The sequence below is a fragment of the Dasypus novemcinctus genome, chromosome 4, assembly GCF_030445035.2.
Source record: "Dasypus novemcinctus isolate mDasNov1 chromosome 4, mDasNov1.1.hap2, whole genome shotgun sequence".
Lineage (NCBI taxonomy): Eukaryota > Metazoa > Chordata > Mammalia > Cingulata > Dasypodidae > Dasypus > Dasypus novemcinctus.
In genome coordinates this window covers 24,361,451-24,377,026 of record NC_080676.1, presented here as the reverse complement: position 1 = coordinate 24,377,026, position 15,576 = coordinate 24,361,451, and the positions used below count along the sequence as shown (strand labels likewise).

At 37.5% G+C, this 15,576-nt stretch overlaps 1 protein-coding gene across 1 annotated transcript in view; it reads left to right on the top strand.

Annotated features, from left to right (window-relative positions):
* The first annotated feature begins 4,591 nt into the window (after positions 1-4,591).
* The window catches only part of GPR149 (G protein-coupled receptor 149), an 80,361-nt gene continuing 69,376 nt past the window's right edge, over positions 4,592-15,576 (top strand). The window contains exons 1-3 of the mRNA XM_058295183.1: positions 4,592-6,257; positions 7,179-7,371; positions 14,865-15,322. Coding sequence (XP_058151166.1) covers positions 5,241-6,257; positions 7,179-7,371; positions 14,865-15,322 — 1,668 coding nt within the window. The 5' untranslated portion in view covers positions 4,592-5,240. The remainder of the gene's footprint in view (positions 6,258-7,178; positions 7,372-14,864; positions 15,323-15,576) is intronic.

Genomic DNA, 15,576 nt, shown 5'->3' with positions numbered 1-15,576 from the left:
CATATAATAACCAATGATTAGCTTAACATGGACCATGCTAGATGAAGAGAAATCAGGACCAGTCAGAATAGATAACTGTTCTCATAACTACTTAAGGGTTTTCACCAGTTTCCTAGTGAAGTGAAACTAGAAATTTATACCATAACTGCTCTGTATATCTTATAGCAATAGTAATCAGCTCTGGAAATATTCTATCCTTGAGAAACTTAGGAGATGCTGAAATAATTTATTGGAAACCTATAGCTCAAATGGACCGTATATAAATAAAGTACAGGAATCCCTCATTACTAAGTTCAGGTTTGGTCAATTTATTTTGCTTCAGGGCATTCTCATCTCAAATATTAAATATTTTTTTATTGAATCCCTTGGAATGAAAGGTTATTTTCAAAGACAGGAATTCAAGGAAGAAGATGGTATGAAAAATTATTAGACTGTGTCACAAAGGCAGGGATTACAATGTTTTGTTTGCCGCCAATGCACATTGTCTGACCCTTAGACACACAAATATTTGTTGAATGAATAAATGTGTACAGTACATAATTATCTTTAATAAAGCTATGTAATAATATCGAATTTTTTTATTCCATGGAATGTTTTAAGTCATTCTCAATTCATTCAACAGTTTCAGGAAGCTCTATATAAAAACTTTTCTGCAAATACTCTCTTTATTATATAGCTTTTTCCAGATACTATCTTCATTATATTGTTTTAAGTCACTCTCAAGCCATTCAACAGTGTAAGGAAGCTCTATATAAAAACTTGTCTCCAGATACTATACTGTAGTGTCCATATTGACTCAAACTGAATAAGCAGTGACCCGTAATGAGAAATCTTATTTCTCTCTAGGTGTTCTACATTTATGTACATACATGCACACCTCTAACTTTTTTGTCTCATATTATCCATGGAATAGATTAAAAAATACCATAATCATGGAATTTCCAATTAAAGAGATCTTTGAAACATAACCACCACAAATGTCAAAGGAGCACCTTTGGATTGACAGTGTGTTTAGCAGATTTCTAAAAATTAGGTTCATGGAGTTAGTCTGTATATGCTGACTTCCAGTCAAATTAGATTGTGTCCTTACTCATAATTGTTAGACAGTATTAAGGCATGGTAGGTTTCCAATGAGACACTGGAAAAGAAGAAGATAAATTATGGCAGTTGGGCTCTCCTATGATGTCAAATTACCAATCACTTTTTTGGAAAACACTCAGCTGAACCAGAGTATGTATCTTATATAATCTAGATATTACATATAAAGAACTATATATATATATAAAATAAATGTATATGTTTATGTGTTTTTATTATAAAATCCATATTTTACTTATGTTATATATTAGTATGTTTATAATACCTGTATAATATATAGGATCTTTCCTTTGGGCTTTGATGTTATTTCAGATAGTCTTAAACTGAGCCAGTCATCTAAAATGTTTTGAACTTATAACACTATATTTCTAAAAACAGAGAGGTATTATACCCCATGATTAACTTTATTTATGATGCTTTTATTATTTTCATTAAAAAAATAAAAGACTAAACATTTCCATTTGATCCTTTGGTTAGTTTTATTACCAAAGTCCCACATTGCTAAGAATGTTATTTTACAATACTCAACTACAACTTTTCATGTTGTTTCCTAGTCTTTGAGGGTTTATGTATATAATGTGGACTTTCCATGAAATGAATTGCCTGCAGCACTTTGTGAAGGTGTAATTACATCAAGGACTTCAGAAACTACAAGCCTAATGACGTGATTGTCATGTAGCTCTCTGTAGGTTGTTTTAAGGTTTGTAATACTATATTCAGTACACATTTTAAAGTAGCTAAAGAAGCAAAGGGAAAACTATAAGTAAATCTTCACCCAAACTGGCATAACCATAATTTCCATTTAAATCTATATAAATGTATATTATTGAATAATTTGAAGACAGAATTTAAAATACTTGAAGATATAAAGCTTTATTGTAGGTGAGATAGAGAAACAAGGTTCACCTATGGGAACTGGGTGAATTTTTTTTAAGGCACAAAGGAACTTCTTAGAAAGATTTCTTCTCATCTCTTAAAAGTTATTCTCTTATTACATGAAAGTCATTTAGAATGACATTTTTTAAACTAAGGAGTATAATATAAAGAAAGTGAGATTATGTTTGAGAAGAGGGCTTACAACTTTCAGGAAACCCTGTAATATATAGTTATATACATATGTATTATTAAATAAAAAGGTTTGTAAAAAGATGTAAATTAAAATTTTGGAAAATGAGATGTTTCAAACATGTTTTAGAAGAAGAGAAAGTAGAATTTTTTTTTTTTTAATCATTATCAAGATTGATTAGAAGTATCCCCAAGGATGTAATGCTAAGAAAATGGTACTGGAAAATTTATGTCTGTTGTGATTAAGAAGATACAGTTTTAAAATCTGGCTCCAACACTTACTAGCTATGTTGCCTTGAGCAAATCAGTTAACTTCTCTGTGCCTCTGTTTTCTCATCTATGAAGCAGAAGTAATACTTAACACAATATTAGGATGAGCTAAGTTTTCCTGCAGTAACAACCAACCCCCAAATTTCAGTGACTTACACAACAAATGTTCATTTCATACTCATTCAAAGCTTGCTGTAGCTTCACACAGCAATCCAAGGCAGCCTTAATCACTCAGTTGGCCCAACCTTCTAGTCTGCTTGAATCTTACGGCATCTTCATATTGACAATGGCTCCCAGACTACGACAGCAGGGAAAAGACGTGAGGAATCCAAACACCAGCTCTTATAGGTTTCTGCCTTTTATGTTGATAACAATGCTAATTATTGCAAAGTAGGCAGAAAAGAAAATTAAGATGAGGTTTACCTGCACTTTAAAAAATTATATCATCAAATTTTAGAACTGGAATACTGGAAAAGACTTAAAAACAAATCCACTCAAGACTCATTATTTTACAGATACCCAGAAAGTATGCTGTGGTTTTTTGTTTGTTTGTTTTGACATAGGTTACACAGTTAGCCAAAGCAGAGTCAGAAGTGGAATTGGGATCTCTCTCCTTGCTCCTTACTGGTAGCGTTTCCACTAACAACCCTTGAAAGTGTGCTGAACACTATTCCCTCTCTGTAGCATCCTAGAGATCAGAGCAACATGGTGCTCCGTTTCCAAATTTATATTTAATGGAAAACTCAGAAATGACGGCAGTCCTAGGGGGAATGTCCCAGTCCTGAAACGACAGCACAATAGCTATTATGAATTTCTATACATCTTTTCTTAACAATGTAAAACTGTCCAACCCAGCTAAATATCCTAGATTAACTATTATATTGGAGATTAATATTCTTGTTTATGGAAAGAAAGAGTGAGATCTGAGAGAAGAAGCAGAATGGCATGACACAGATTTTTTAAAGATCAAAAATAAGCTGTATTTATGATTTTGTGTTTCTTGAAACAATAGTTTTAAAGGAATTTACTCACAAGACCCTTCCTGCTCCCACAGAGCCGCAGGGTCTAGTACTCTCAACAGGGAGAGCTAGAGGGCTGAGCTAGCTGTTCCATGTGGTTTTTGTTTCCATTTGCGGGGTGAAGGGGAAAATCAAACCACCAACATGCCGAGATAAGTGAAAGGCCTACTGTGTTTATTGACGGATATGACTGGCAGTGACTGCTACAGTCATTTGCCACTTGAACAGATTCAAGTTGAAAATGTAGCTTCAGTTATTTCTAAAATGGCAGGATTAATCACAGTAGTATAACCACTTACATTCATTTAGATCATTAGCATGTCAACTCCACCCTTCCCCTTTCCCTGCTTCCATTCAGACCTCAAGTGCCAGGGGAGATGGATCAGGTCACGAGGCTCAGCTGAAGGAGGAATGCTGCCCTAAAAGCATCCTGGGAAATGGCTGGACCAAAGTGACTGCTGTCAGTTACTTTTTTGCTAAGCCCCTCATCCTGCAAAGCCAACTATTCTTAAAACGAGTTTAGAGATGCTGCTATTGTATGTAATACTCTCCCCACAATACTCTCGTTAAAAATGTTTTTGTGGGGTGACCTTCCTGGCAGGCCCTATATAATGCCGTCTGACTTGATTAACAACTGGCCATATCATTTTTTCAAATGGCAGCCTACTTATCTGATGATATTAGCAGAAAACAAATAGCTACCAGCTTAAAACTAATTTGGTTGTGCCCGAAGATTCTGCATAATCTTGTTTCAATGTAATGAGGACCATAATGACTTTCTTATTATAAAGTACAATATTTTTTAAGAAAAATAATAAAGCTGGCATGTTCTAGTCTTTTATAATAGGCATGGATAATATTTTTCTTCCACCAATCAATTATGAAGCAGGGAATTTGGGAGAAGAAAAAGGCAGCCCCTTAGTTAGCGGAGTAGCTTGAACCTCTCAAAGATGGTATTTGTAGTTCACATCAAGCCTGAGCAAGTATTTGGGTTAATTTCGTGTGTCATACCAAAGGGGAACGCTTAATAAGGACACTATTTCTTGCTTTAGATGAGGCAGGCTGAGAAGATACACATCCTTTCACTCAGACACTGAGTTCCCCTCCCTTTTGTTCCTGCTTTTCCCCTGCTTAGAGCTGACTCCTCCTTCCTGCAGCTCAGAGGATCACAGGCTGATTGAAAAACAGTGGTTCAGATTCCAGCCTGCACTCAGGAGCCCTCTGACTGGCTCTCTCTCTCTGTCTCTCTGTCTCATATATATATATATTCATTCTCTCTCTCTCTCTCTCTCTCTCTCTCTCTCTCTCTCTGAGCCAGCTATCTGACAATCTGCCTGCCTTTAAATCTAACTCTGGAACCAATGCATCCTTTTACTGCTCTTAAAAGTGCATAGAGTTTAATTACTTTCAAGCTACAAGCTGCTTTGCTCCAAAAGAAGAACTCAAAAGGATCTAGGCATCATTGTTTTTCAATCTACCTGAGGAGCTGTTGCTTTCTTGCCTGGCACTTGATCGTGGGAGGGAGTTTCTTTGTCTCACTCTTTTTTTTTTTTAATTGGAAGATTGAAAAGTTTCTTATTAATGTTTTTAATGGAACCCAATTTTTAAATTTGAGTTGAGTCAGATCTAAAGGAGACATGCGTGACCATTTCCTGCAGGACTAACTGAGGGAACATCTAGAGGAAAACTTGGGAGGAGAAAATGAAATCTGATTTGCAGCTAAAAGCCATGCTTTGGGGAAATTTTACAGACTCACTGAAAAGGGAAATTAAATATTGACCAAGGACAATGTCTGTAATTCTCAGTAACTTGCCAACGAATGACTCTAGCCTGTGGAAGGAAAATCATAATTCTACGGAACTTTCCAATCCGCCAAGGACCCTGAATATCTTTCTTTTTTGCCTGACATGTTTAATGACTGTCGTTGCCCTGGTGGGCAGCATTTATTCCCTAGTTTCCCTGCTGAAAATGCAGAACAGAACAGTCGTGTCCATGCTTGTAGCTTCCTGGTCTGGGGATGATCTCATGAGCGTCCTGTCGGGGACCATCTTCCTGTTCTTGCAGTGGCCAAATGAGGTCCCTGGCTATTTCCAGGCTCTGTGCACCACCTCTGCCTTACTGTATTTATGCCAGGGCCTCTCCAGCAACTTGAAGGCGGCTCTTCTAGTCTCCTACAACTTCTACACGATGCACAAGGTTGTGCGGAGCCAGGCAGCCTCCAGAAGATGCGGCCAGGTGCTCGGCGTGGCGCTGACCGTGTGGGCAGCCAGTCTGCTGCTCTCGGCGCTCCCGTTGTGCGGCTGGGGCGCCTTCGTGCGCACGCCCTGGGGTTGTCTGGCCGACTGCTCCAGCTCCTACGTGCTACTCCTCTTTGCCGTGTACACTTCGGCCTTTGGACTCCTCGCCTGCCTCTCGGTGCCGCTCACTCACCGGTTGCTGTGTTCGGAGGATCCGCCGAGACTCCACGCCAACTACCAGGAAATTTCCCGCGGAGCTTCCACTCCCGGAACCCCTCCAACCGGTGGGAGCGTAATTTCCCCGTCCGCGGAGGATGCCCCGGGTCCCGCCCTGCGGAGCTCTCGAGGATTCTCCCCGACTTCGGACACTGTGTTCGGACCGGGTCCTCCCGCGGGGGCCGGGCCGGAGCCAGGGTGCAGCGCTGCCCCCGAAGCTGGGGCTGGAGGCTGTAGGCGGGAGCGCCCGAGGGCTCTCTATGGCAGCAGGAGCTTCACCGTGAGCATAGCGCAGAAGCGATTCTCTTTGATCCTAGCGCTGACAAAAGTCATCCTCTGGCTACCCATGATGGTAAAAATACAGTTGCTCACTGAGAGCGCGTGTGTGTGCCAGTCAGTGTGAATGGGTGTTGGGACCAGCGTCTCTGGTTTGGACAGTCCCCAAGAGGCGCGCAAACTGTTCGCTTCCCAATGTATCTCGCCTGGTTTCGGAGACGCACTTGGCGACCGACAGTTCCTGGGTAGGGTAGTGCTAGTTGGCTCCGAAGCTTTGGCCATCAAGTGCTTCTTTTCGAATTTCAAAATTAGGGTGGGGGAGGAGGACGCGTGCGGGGAGCGCAGCTCTCTGGCACAGGCGAGTTAGTTTTCCCAGATCTGTCGTGGCCAAGTGTGTTCCCTTCTCTCGAAGTATAATCTGGGGATATTCAGAAAAGGAGGGCGGTAGTTAAAATGTCTTGTTTTTTCGCCAACCTAGTGCGGTGCCCTTCTCTCCGCTCGATTCCTGCCTGGGGAGGACACCGCCCATCTCCCGCGGGGAAGGAGGAGGGAGCGGTCAGATGAAGAGAGGGGAGAGGAGGGGCTTTTGTTCAAGCGGTTTGGAGGTGGCAGGATAGCAACCGCTGCCGCAGGCGCGCCTGGGCGGAGGTGAGGGATCAGAGAGAGGACAAAGGCCATCTGGAGTACCAGATGCAGGTCCCCCGGGCGCCCCCGTTTCCTCAGTTTGTGTAACCCCAGATTGTAGACTGTACGTCCCTAGTGGAGACTTGAGGTGACAGGGGACGCACAGCGGAAACCCCAAAGCCCTGGATAGTCTCGCGCAGCGGGGTGCATCCCGCAAGTTCCCTGGAGCCCACCACCAAAGCCTGGGGCGCCAGTCCAGGAGAGGGCTTCATGATCTCAGGCAGGAAAGGGGCCTGGGAAGCATGCTAGGGGGAAAGCTTGGGAAGTGGAAAATGTGATCTGAGTGAGGGCTGACGCTCTCTCGCCTTTGCAGATCCACATGGTGGTCCAGCACGTGGTGGGACTTCAGAGCCTCCCCTTCGACACGCTGAGCTTTCTGCTAACCCTGCTGGCCACCACTGTGACACCAGTGTTTCTCTTGTCCAAACGCTGGACCCACCTACCCTGTGGCTGCATTATCAACTGCAGGCAGAACGTGTGCTCAGTGGCGTCGGATGAGAAAAAAAGTAAGTCGGTAAGAGTGGGGCAGGTTTGAGCAATGTGCTAGTCAGGTAGGTAAAGTGAAGTGGTCTATAAAGAAAGTTGTCTGAGAAACGGAGGAGCAGTCCATGGACAAAAGTAAATGGTAAGTAGCCAGAAGAAATTATAATGTGAAATAATTCTTAGCAAGGTATTGGTGTAGCTTTTAAATGGGGCAAGTTTAAAAATTTAACCCTATGTAGTACTTGTGCACTGAATAATTACTTTACATAGAAAGCAAGAGACTAGAATTCATTCAAAACAGCATGGAGTCAACAAAGGCCCTTAGATGTTAAATCCACCATAGCTCTTAGCCCAGAGAAGAAAATAAACCCCATCCTAAGTATACATATAAAATTTGCTGTGAGAAGCCTGCATCTAAAGAGTTAAAAACACAAGTTATTTAATGGAACAGTAAATAACTTTTTTTTTTTTTTGCTGTTTATATGCTTCCAGTGTTTGGGAAAATTTTCAGAATAATTATAGGAATACCTGAAAAGTTAAAATAAAAATAACAAATTTTAAGTGGCTAACTCTGCTGTAAACATATTTTATTAAAAAAAAGCTTACTTCCAACAGAGGACAAAGATGGCAGAGTTTGTCCGTGTGTCAGTTCACATATGAATCTAGCTACACTATTTACTTTTTAAAAAAAATCTGTGTCCTCAAGAGCACACCTAAAACAGGGATGGGAGGAAGGTTGAATTACAAAATTCTCTAGAATATAATTGTTCCCATATTCTAAGATAGGAGAAGTTAAGGAATAATCTATATATTTTGACTCTGCCAGGGAAGAGAAAGATACTGTTACTTTGTCATTCCAGACAAAACTAAGCTGTTCTACTATTTAATAAATCTCATTACTCTATGCTGAATGAACTGTATTTTTTAACAGAGAAAAGGGGTTAAATAAAGATAGATCATCTTAGATTATTTTAAGGTTGTAAAAACTGAAGGATATCAAAATATATCCTGTAATAAATTCAACAATAGGTTTATTTTATAAATATTTGTCATGATCTGGTATTTTCCATGTGTTGATGACATTTAAAATTTAGTGTGCCCAGATATTTTTCAAATGACCAGAAGATATTTTCCTGTTAAAAATCCCATAAAGATTTATCACTAATAAATGTCCAATTAATCTATGCCTTTAAAATAAAATAACCATAGAACATATAATAATGATGTGCTTCTGGGAATTAGTATAATAGAGCTGGTCATACAAAAAAAATATAAATTTTTATGAGTCACTGTTTTGGAACACATAAGGAATTATTTACAAAACTGGAGGTTCTAACATTGTGACAAAATATTAACATTTTGCCACTAAATGAACAAGTCTTGTCTTATAACATTAAAGATTATGAGAAAGGCAAGAAGAGTCAAGTGCCAGTGAGAATGGAAAATCTTAATGAAGTGGTTCAGGACAGTCATTTTTAAGGAGTGGGGACCCCTGGACCAGAAGCTAAACATAAAGCAATGCAACAGGATTATTGCAAATGACCTAGGACATATTTTATCTTCTATACTACATGAGATAAATAAGCCTGCAGCGAATTGTTAATATCACCTGTCTGAAATTAAAGTCATGCCTTTCAAGATCAAAATAATATATATATTTTCTCTAAAATTACCATTGCTTTTATGTGCATTTATTTTTAAATTCAAAAGAAGGCCTTGAAATTTGTAGGTTGATAAAAGAAGACATGGGTACAAAAATAAAAAAGGAGGGGTATGAGAAACATTCTTTTAAGATACCTGTAGTTCAAATGACTCCATTCCTCTTTATGTTCCCAAGCTCTGCCATAAGGGAATTTTGAGAATTGCTTCGGGGCATTTTCATTGTCTGAGGAGCCACCATAAATTTTCCTATTGCTAGGATGATACAACATAGAGTCTGGGAAGCCCAAAGATGGCTGTCTCTGTGGGCCAGGTGCTTGATTAGCTTTAGTCATTTCTTTGAAAGTATGATTGAAATTTCACATTTAAGCTCTTTTTCTTTAATAAAAAAAGAAACACCCTTTACATTCTTTTACAGTAAACTGCAGAAAGAAGGAAGGGAAAATATTTTTTCCCTAACTCATATTTACCATAGGTCAATTTTGTAGTTGTAAATATGATTCTACATCTTACCTTCACTGAATAGAAAACGAGTGACATGCAACTAGAAAATGACTCAGTCCTGGAAAATAATCTTCAGAAATAGTAATTCCTTCCTGTTTCCAACAATAATCTTTATTTACCAGTATCTCAAAATGTTAAAAAAAAAAATTAAGATGACTTTAACACAGAGGTCTCAGGTGGCAGATATATGGGTTGGATCTGGCTTTCAGACTCATTTTGCTTGCCTGACAACGTGTTTGTTTTTTTTATTGAAAAGCTATTCAAATAAAATATTTCACATACAAAAGTCAGATTTCCAATTTTATTTTTAACAAAATCAGAGTACCTGATGTCATCTTATTCTGAAGAATTATTCATTTTTATAAGCTGATATAATTAGTTATCTAAAATTGTAATTGGCAAGACTTGACTAAATGCGAAAGACTAGAATTGACTCATATTTTATTCTGAGTTTTTGAACAGTGAAATTTTTGCTTTTCATAGAAAATAGAGCATTGTATTTCTCTTTCTGAACTGTGCATATTTGAAAATATCGTGGGCTATATATTCTGATTGTCTTTAAATTTCTTGCAAGTTACTCATCAATGAAAGACCATAGCCTACATGAAAATAACTAAAAAGCAATTAAACTATGCTTTTCTGTGGCATAAAAATAGGCGTCAGGAACTCTAATGTCTTTGATCCCTACTTATAAAAAATCACTTTTTAAAAAGTTATTGTTTCTTTTGAAATCATATTATATTCATCCAAAGTTTTCAAGTCAAGGCCATCATGTCACAAATCCTCCCTCTCACACCCGGCATGGTTCTTGTAGCTTACTTCATTTACTCACTTACTCATTCAATACTATTTATAGGGAAATGGTCATTATGAGTCTGTCATGGTGCTACATGTTCACTTCAGAGTGGAGGTTCCTAACTCATGGCCCATTAGCTGAATTTGATTCAAAGACATGGTTTTATAGCTCTCACAGGTATTTTTAAAATCTTTTTACACAAACTCCATAACCACTAAGCAAATATTCCTCTTTCCTCCTCCCCCATCTCCTGGTAACCTGAACTCTACTGTCTCTGCATATTTGCTATTTGTAGACATCTCTTATAAGTTGCATCATATATTTGTCCTTTTGGTCTTGCCCATTTCAATGAGTATGTTTTCAAGGTTCTTCCTTTTTTTTTTTTTTTAAGATTTATTTATTTATTTACTTATCTCCTACTCCCCACTTTCACTCACTGTCTGCTAATCCTGTGACTTTCCAGAGTGGGAGAGAAGCGCTCAATCTTTTGCACCACCTCAGCTCCTGGTCTGCTGCATCTCTTGTCTTTCCTCTGTGTCTCTTTTTGTTGCGTCATCTTGCTGTGCCAGCTCTCCATACTCTGTGCGGGCCAACCTTCTTATGTGGGTCAGCACTCCTGCAGAGGCCAGCACGCCGCACGGGCCAGCACACCGTGCATGCCAGCATGGCAAACAGGCCATCGCTCCCCTCAGGCCAGCTCACTGCGTGAGCCAGCTTGCCTCACTAGGAGGCCCCAGAAATCCAACCCTGGACCTCCAATATGGCAGACTGGAGCCAATTGCTTGAGCCACATCCACTTCCCTTCATTCTTTCTTATGGCCAAATTATATTCCATTGTATGTATGTCCCACATTTTGTTTATCCCTTCATTTTTTGATGGACCCTTGGGTTGTTTTTACTTTTTGGCTGTTGTAGATAATGCTGCTATAAACATTAGTGTACAAGTATCTCTTAGAGACCCTGTTTTCACTTTATTTGGGAAGATACCTAGAAGTGGAATCACTGGATCATATAGTAGTTCAATATTTAACTTTTTGAGGTACCCCTATAACTGTTTTCCACAGTGGCTGCACCATTTTACATTCCCACTAACAATACAGTAGAGTTCCACTTTCTCTGAGTCTTTTCCAACACTTGTTATTTTCTATTTTTTAATAATAGCCATCCCTTTGGAAATGAAGTAGAATTTCATTGTGGTTTTAATTTGCATTTCCCATCTCACAGTTATTTTTAATCAATTTTAATTAAGTGCAATGATTTTAAGACCAGGAGATTTTTACGTCAAAATCTACATATCTGGATCCTCTTGAAATATCAGAATAGATAGCAACACAGTTCCTCCATCTTCCAACAACTGGCTGGACGTAAGGCATCTGTTTTACATGGAAAAGAAGCTCTCCTACATGCCACAATAATTATTAATCATTGATGTTTTCTAAATAGATCTATATACATGAGTTTTTCTACTCTTGATTAAAAAATGAATAAGACACACTGTTTGTCTTCAAGTAGCTTAAGGATGATAAATTGTGACTCTGATACTAAGATTTTCCTTCAACATAGTTATGATTATTATCTACATTAAAATATAGGGTCTCCCTTACAATCAGCCCCTGGTCAAGGATTGTCAACTATAAATGATATTGTTACAACCTATTATCACTCTTAATAACCTCCCTCAGAGTTTGCCTTTAGTGCTAAGGAAGCTCACTAATATGAAATATTTTCTTTGGTTACACTTCATAATTAATATACTTCCTCTTACATAAGGATGATACATTTGAGGCAATCTGCTTCCATTACCATATTATTCTCAAGGGATTGGTTAGCTATAAAGAAATTTCACATAGAGGTTAATAATTCCAATTCTGGATTCAGTTTGTTTTAAATTCAAATGTGTTTACCAGGTGAGTAATCCCAGGTAGGTTTCCTTGATTTAACCTCAGGTCTTGCACTGTGAAATCAAACTAAAAATCTTTTCATTTTGAAGTGTTGTTGGTATGTTAAATGAAATTATCTGCATATAGTACCTAGCCCTGAAATGCTCTTTCTCCCCTTTCTACTCATAAACTATCTCAGACTGTCTTTTGCACATCATGAAATGAAAAGCGATTGATACATTCTAAACTCTCCTTTAAAAACTTTATTTTTGCTTTATGTATTTCATAGTTATAGCATGCAGCTAATAAAAGTGTAGTTGCAACTCTGATTTTATCGTGTTATATCACAAAATTGGAGATTTTTTGAGCTTTCATTTTTTAATGGTCCCAAATGAACAATTTGTCATATTATGTCTTTTTTTAAGAGAAAGGAGAAATCAATCAATAATTAAAACATCCTTTTAATTTCCTCATTTTCACACTGTTAAAGTAAGTGAAAAATACTAATTTAATTTTAATGGAATATATTACTAGAAAAAGTAAGTAGAAATATAAATGAGACAGTGTATAAAATATTAATACATCTGTTTCAATTTTTCTATTCTCTTGGAATAGGAATTCTTCTTGTTTGTATTCTAGCTCAATCAGCAATGTACTCATTGTTTCATTATGCTTATAAACTGTATTTTTCAGACAAAACTAGCTTATAAATCTTCAGTTCTAGGAACATTTCAGTAATAGAATCAGTATATGAATCATTAGGATGTATTATTAAGAGAATCAAATTTTACCTATTTTTCCCATAGAAACTTCATAATTTTTCATCTTTCCACCAAAGATATCTAAATGTCTGACAATAAAGCACAGAGGTACCATAGTAGAAAACTTGCCTGAAATAAGCGGTATTTCAAAAGATGACAAACCAAAATATTACATTGCATATTGCTCTACTACCATGATATAACTGCGTTCTCAATAATATAAGATATCCAGTATCTAGTGACATTCATACACACAAAAGTATTGCTTTCTGACACATCATTTGTTGTTCTAATAGATTTTGTGCCATATCCACCAACTACTAATACCATATTTAGTATACTGTCATATTTTATCTGATTTAAGTTGTAAAAAGTTTTATGTATTCCTACTAAACTCACCTTGTAAATAATCAGCTTTATAGACATATTATAAAGTGCTTCAGCTTACAGAAAAATAAATTCACTCACATTTTTTACCAATTCATTCCAAATTTATTAGTATCAGAAATGAACATTTTATTTTTAAAAGTTTAAAAATTGTATTGCAGCATGATCTAATTTTTTATTGTATGCATTTATAAACATAAATATCAAAATGATATACATCAAAATGTTCAGAGCAGTTATAACTGTTGGTGATATTGTTAACTGAATAACTCATATAATTTTTTAAAAATTTCTCTCCCATTCCTGGTGCACCCCCCTCCCCCGCCAGTTGTCTACTCTCCATTTGCTGTGTGTTATTCTGTGTCCGCTTGTATTCTTGTCAGCAGCACCCAGAATCTGTGTCTCTTTTTGTTGCATCATCTTGCTGTGTCATCTCTCCATGTGTGTGGTGCCATTCCTGGGCAGACTGCACTTTTTTCGCACTGGGCAGCTCTCCTTAAGGGGTGCACTCCTTGTATATTGGCTCCTCTACATGGGGGACACCCCTATGTGGCATGGCACTCCATGTGCACATCAGCACTGCACATGGGCCAGCTCCACACGAGTCAGGAGGCCCTGGGTTTGAACGTTGGACCTCCCATGTGGTAGGAGGACATCCTATCTGTTAAGCCAAATTCACTTCCCTCATATAATATTAAAGTTATTTGCAAATTAATTACTAGCAAATTAAAATTTATAAACACTATAATTTAATCCAAAAATAAAGATATGTACAGAATAATTGGTTTGCCAGAAAGAAATAGTGCTAAAAATAAAACTGAATGTGTTTGAGAACTTCCTTATGGATGTCTTAAATCTTATTATAATTATTTTTTTTATTTTTAAAGAAGCTTTAAATTGCATAAATGTTACATAAAAAATATAAGGGATTCCCATATGCCCCACTCCCTTTCCTGCCCACACTTTCCCACACTAACAACATCCTTCATTAGTGTGGTGCATTTGTTAAAATCGATGAACCCATACTGAAGCATTGCTACTCACCATGGACTACAGTTTACATCACAGTTTACACTTTGAACTGCACAATTTTGTAAGTTATGATAAAATATACAATGGGTTGTATCCATCACTGCATTGTCATGCAGAACAAATCTAATGTCCCGAAAATACCCCTTATTACTCCTATTCTTCCCTCTCCCATCCCTCAAAATCTCTAGTGGCCACTGCCTTTACAAAAATTGTAAGTTACATAAAATTGCTTTAAAGACTGCAAGGGTCCTAGGTATTGTATGTGATTGTATGTATTCCAATGTCCTCATTGTATAAATGAGAAAAAATAGGCCCATGTTGATAAAATGACTTGAGTTTGTGGGCCAAAATTGCTCTGCATAATTGACAGAAAGTAAAGGAAAGCTGCTTTTTAATTCATAATGATCAGTTTGAATGCACTTTTCTGCTTTTATTCACTGTGTATATTCAACTGTTTACCTTATTAAACATGGAATTTTGTTTCTGTTTTAACTTAGCCAAGAGGAGAGGCTTTGAATTCAATCTATCATTCCAACGAAGTTATGGAATTTATAAAATAGCACATGACGATTACTATGATGATGATGAAAATTCTATATCCTATCATAACCTGATGAACTATAACTGTGAAACTACAAAAGACTCTCAAAGAGACACACACAATTTCTTCAATGCCATAAAAGTGGAAATCAGCACCACACCCTCTCCGGACAGCTCCTCACTGAAAGGCATCAACAAGTACACTAACACTGATATTTCAGAGGTGAAACACGTTTCTGACAAAGACAAGGACATTCATCCACTGTGTTCTGACATAACAGTAGGTGACATTAACTATGAAGAAACCACCTTTTTGGAAGAACCAGAAAGAAGACTTTCTCACGAGGAGAGTCAGAAACCAGATCTTTCAGACTGGGAGTGGTGTAGAAGTAAATCAGAAAGAACTCTTCGTCAGGTACAGTAAAGGTTGTTCTAATTGTGAAATTAAAAGTGAGATTAAATATGATAGTCATGAAAAATCATATGTGCTTATTTTATTCAATTAGTTCCAAAATTAATGTCACTTGTCTTAATTAATTTCCAATGCTAAATTTTATTGTAAGGTGTTTTTTGAAGGTCTTTCCATTTTTTAAATCAACTATACATTTTCATCCAAAATCTGTATGTTTTGGAATCAGAAGAGTTAAGTGGGCTGTTTGAGAATGGTAA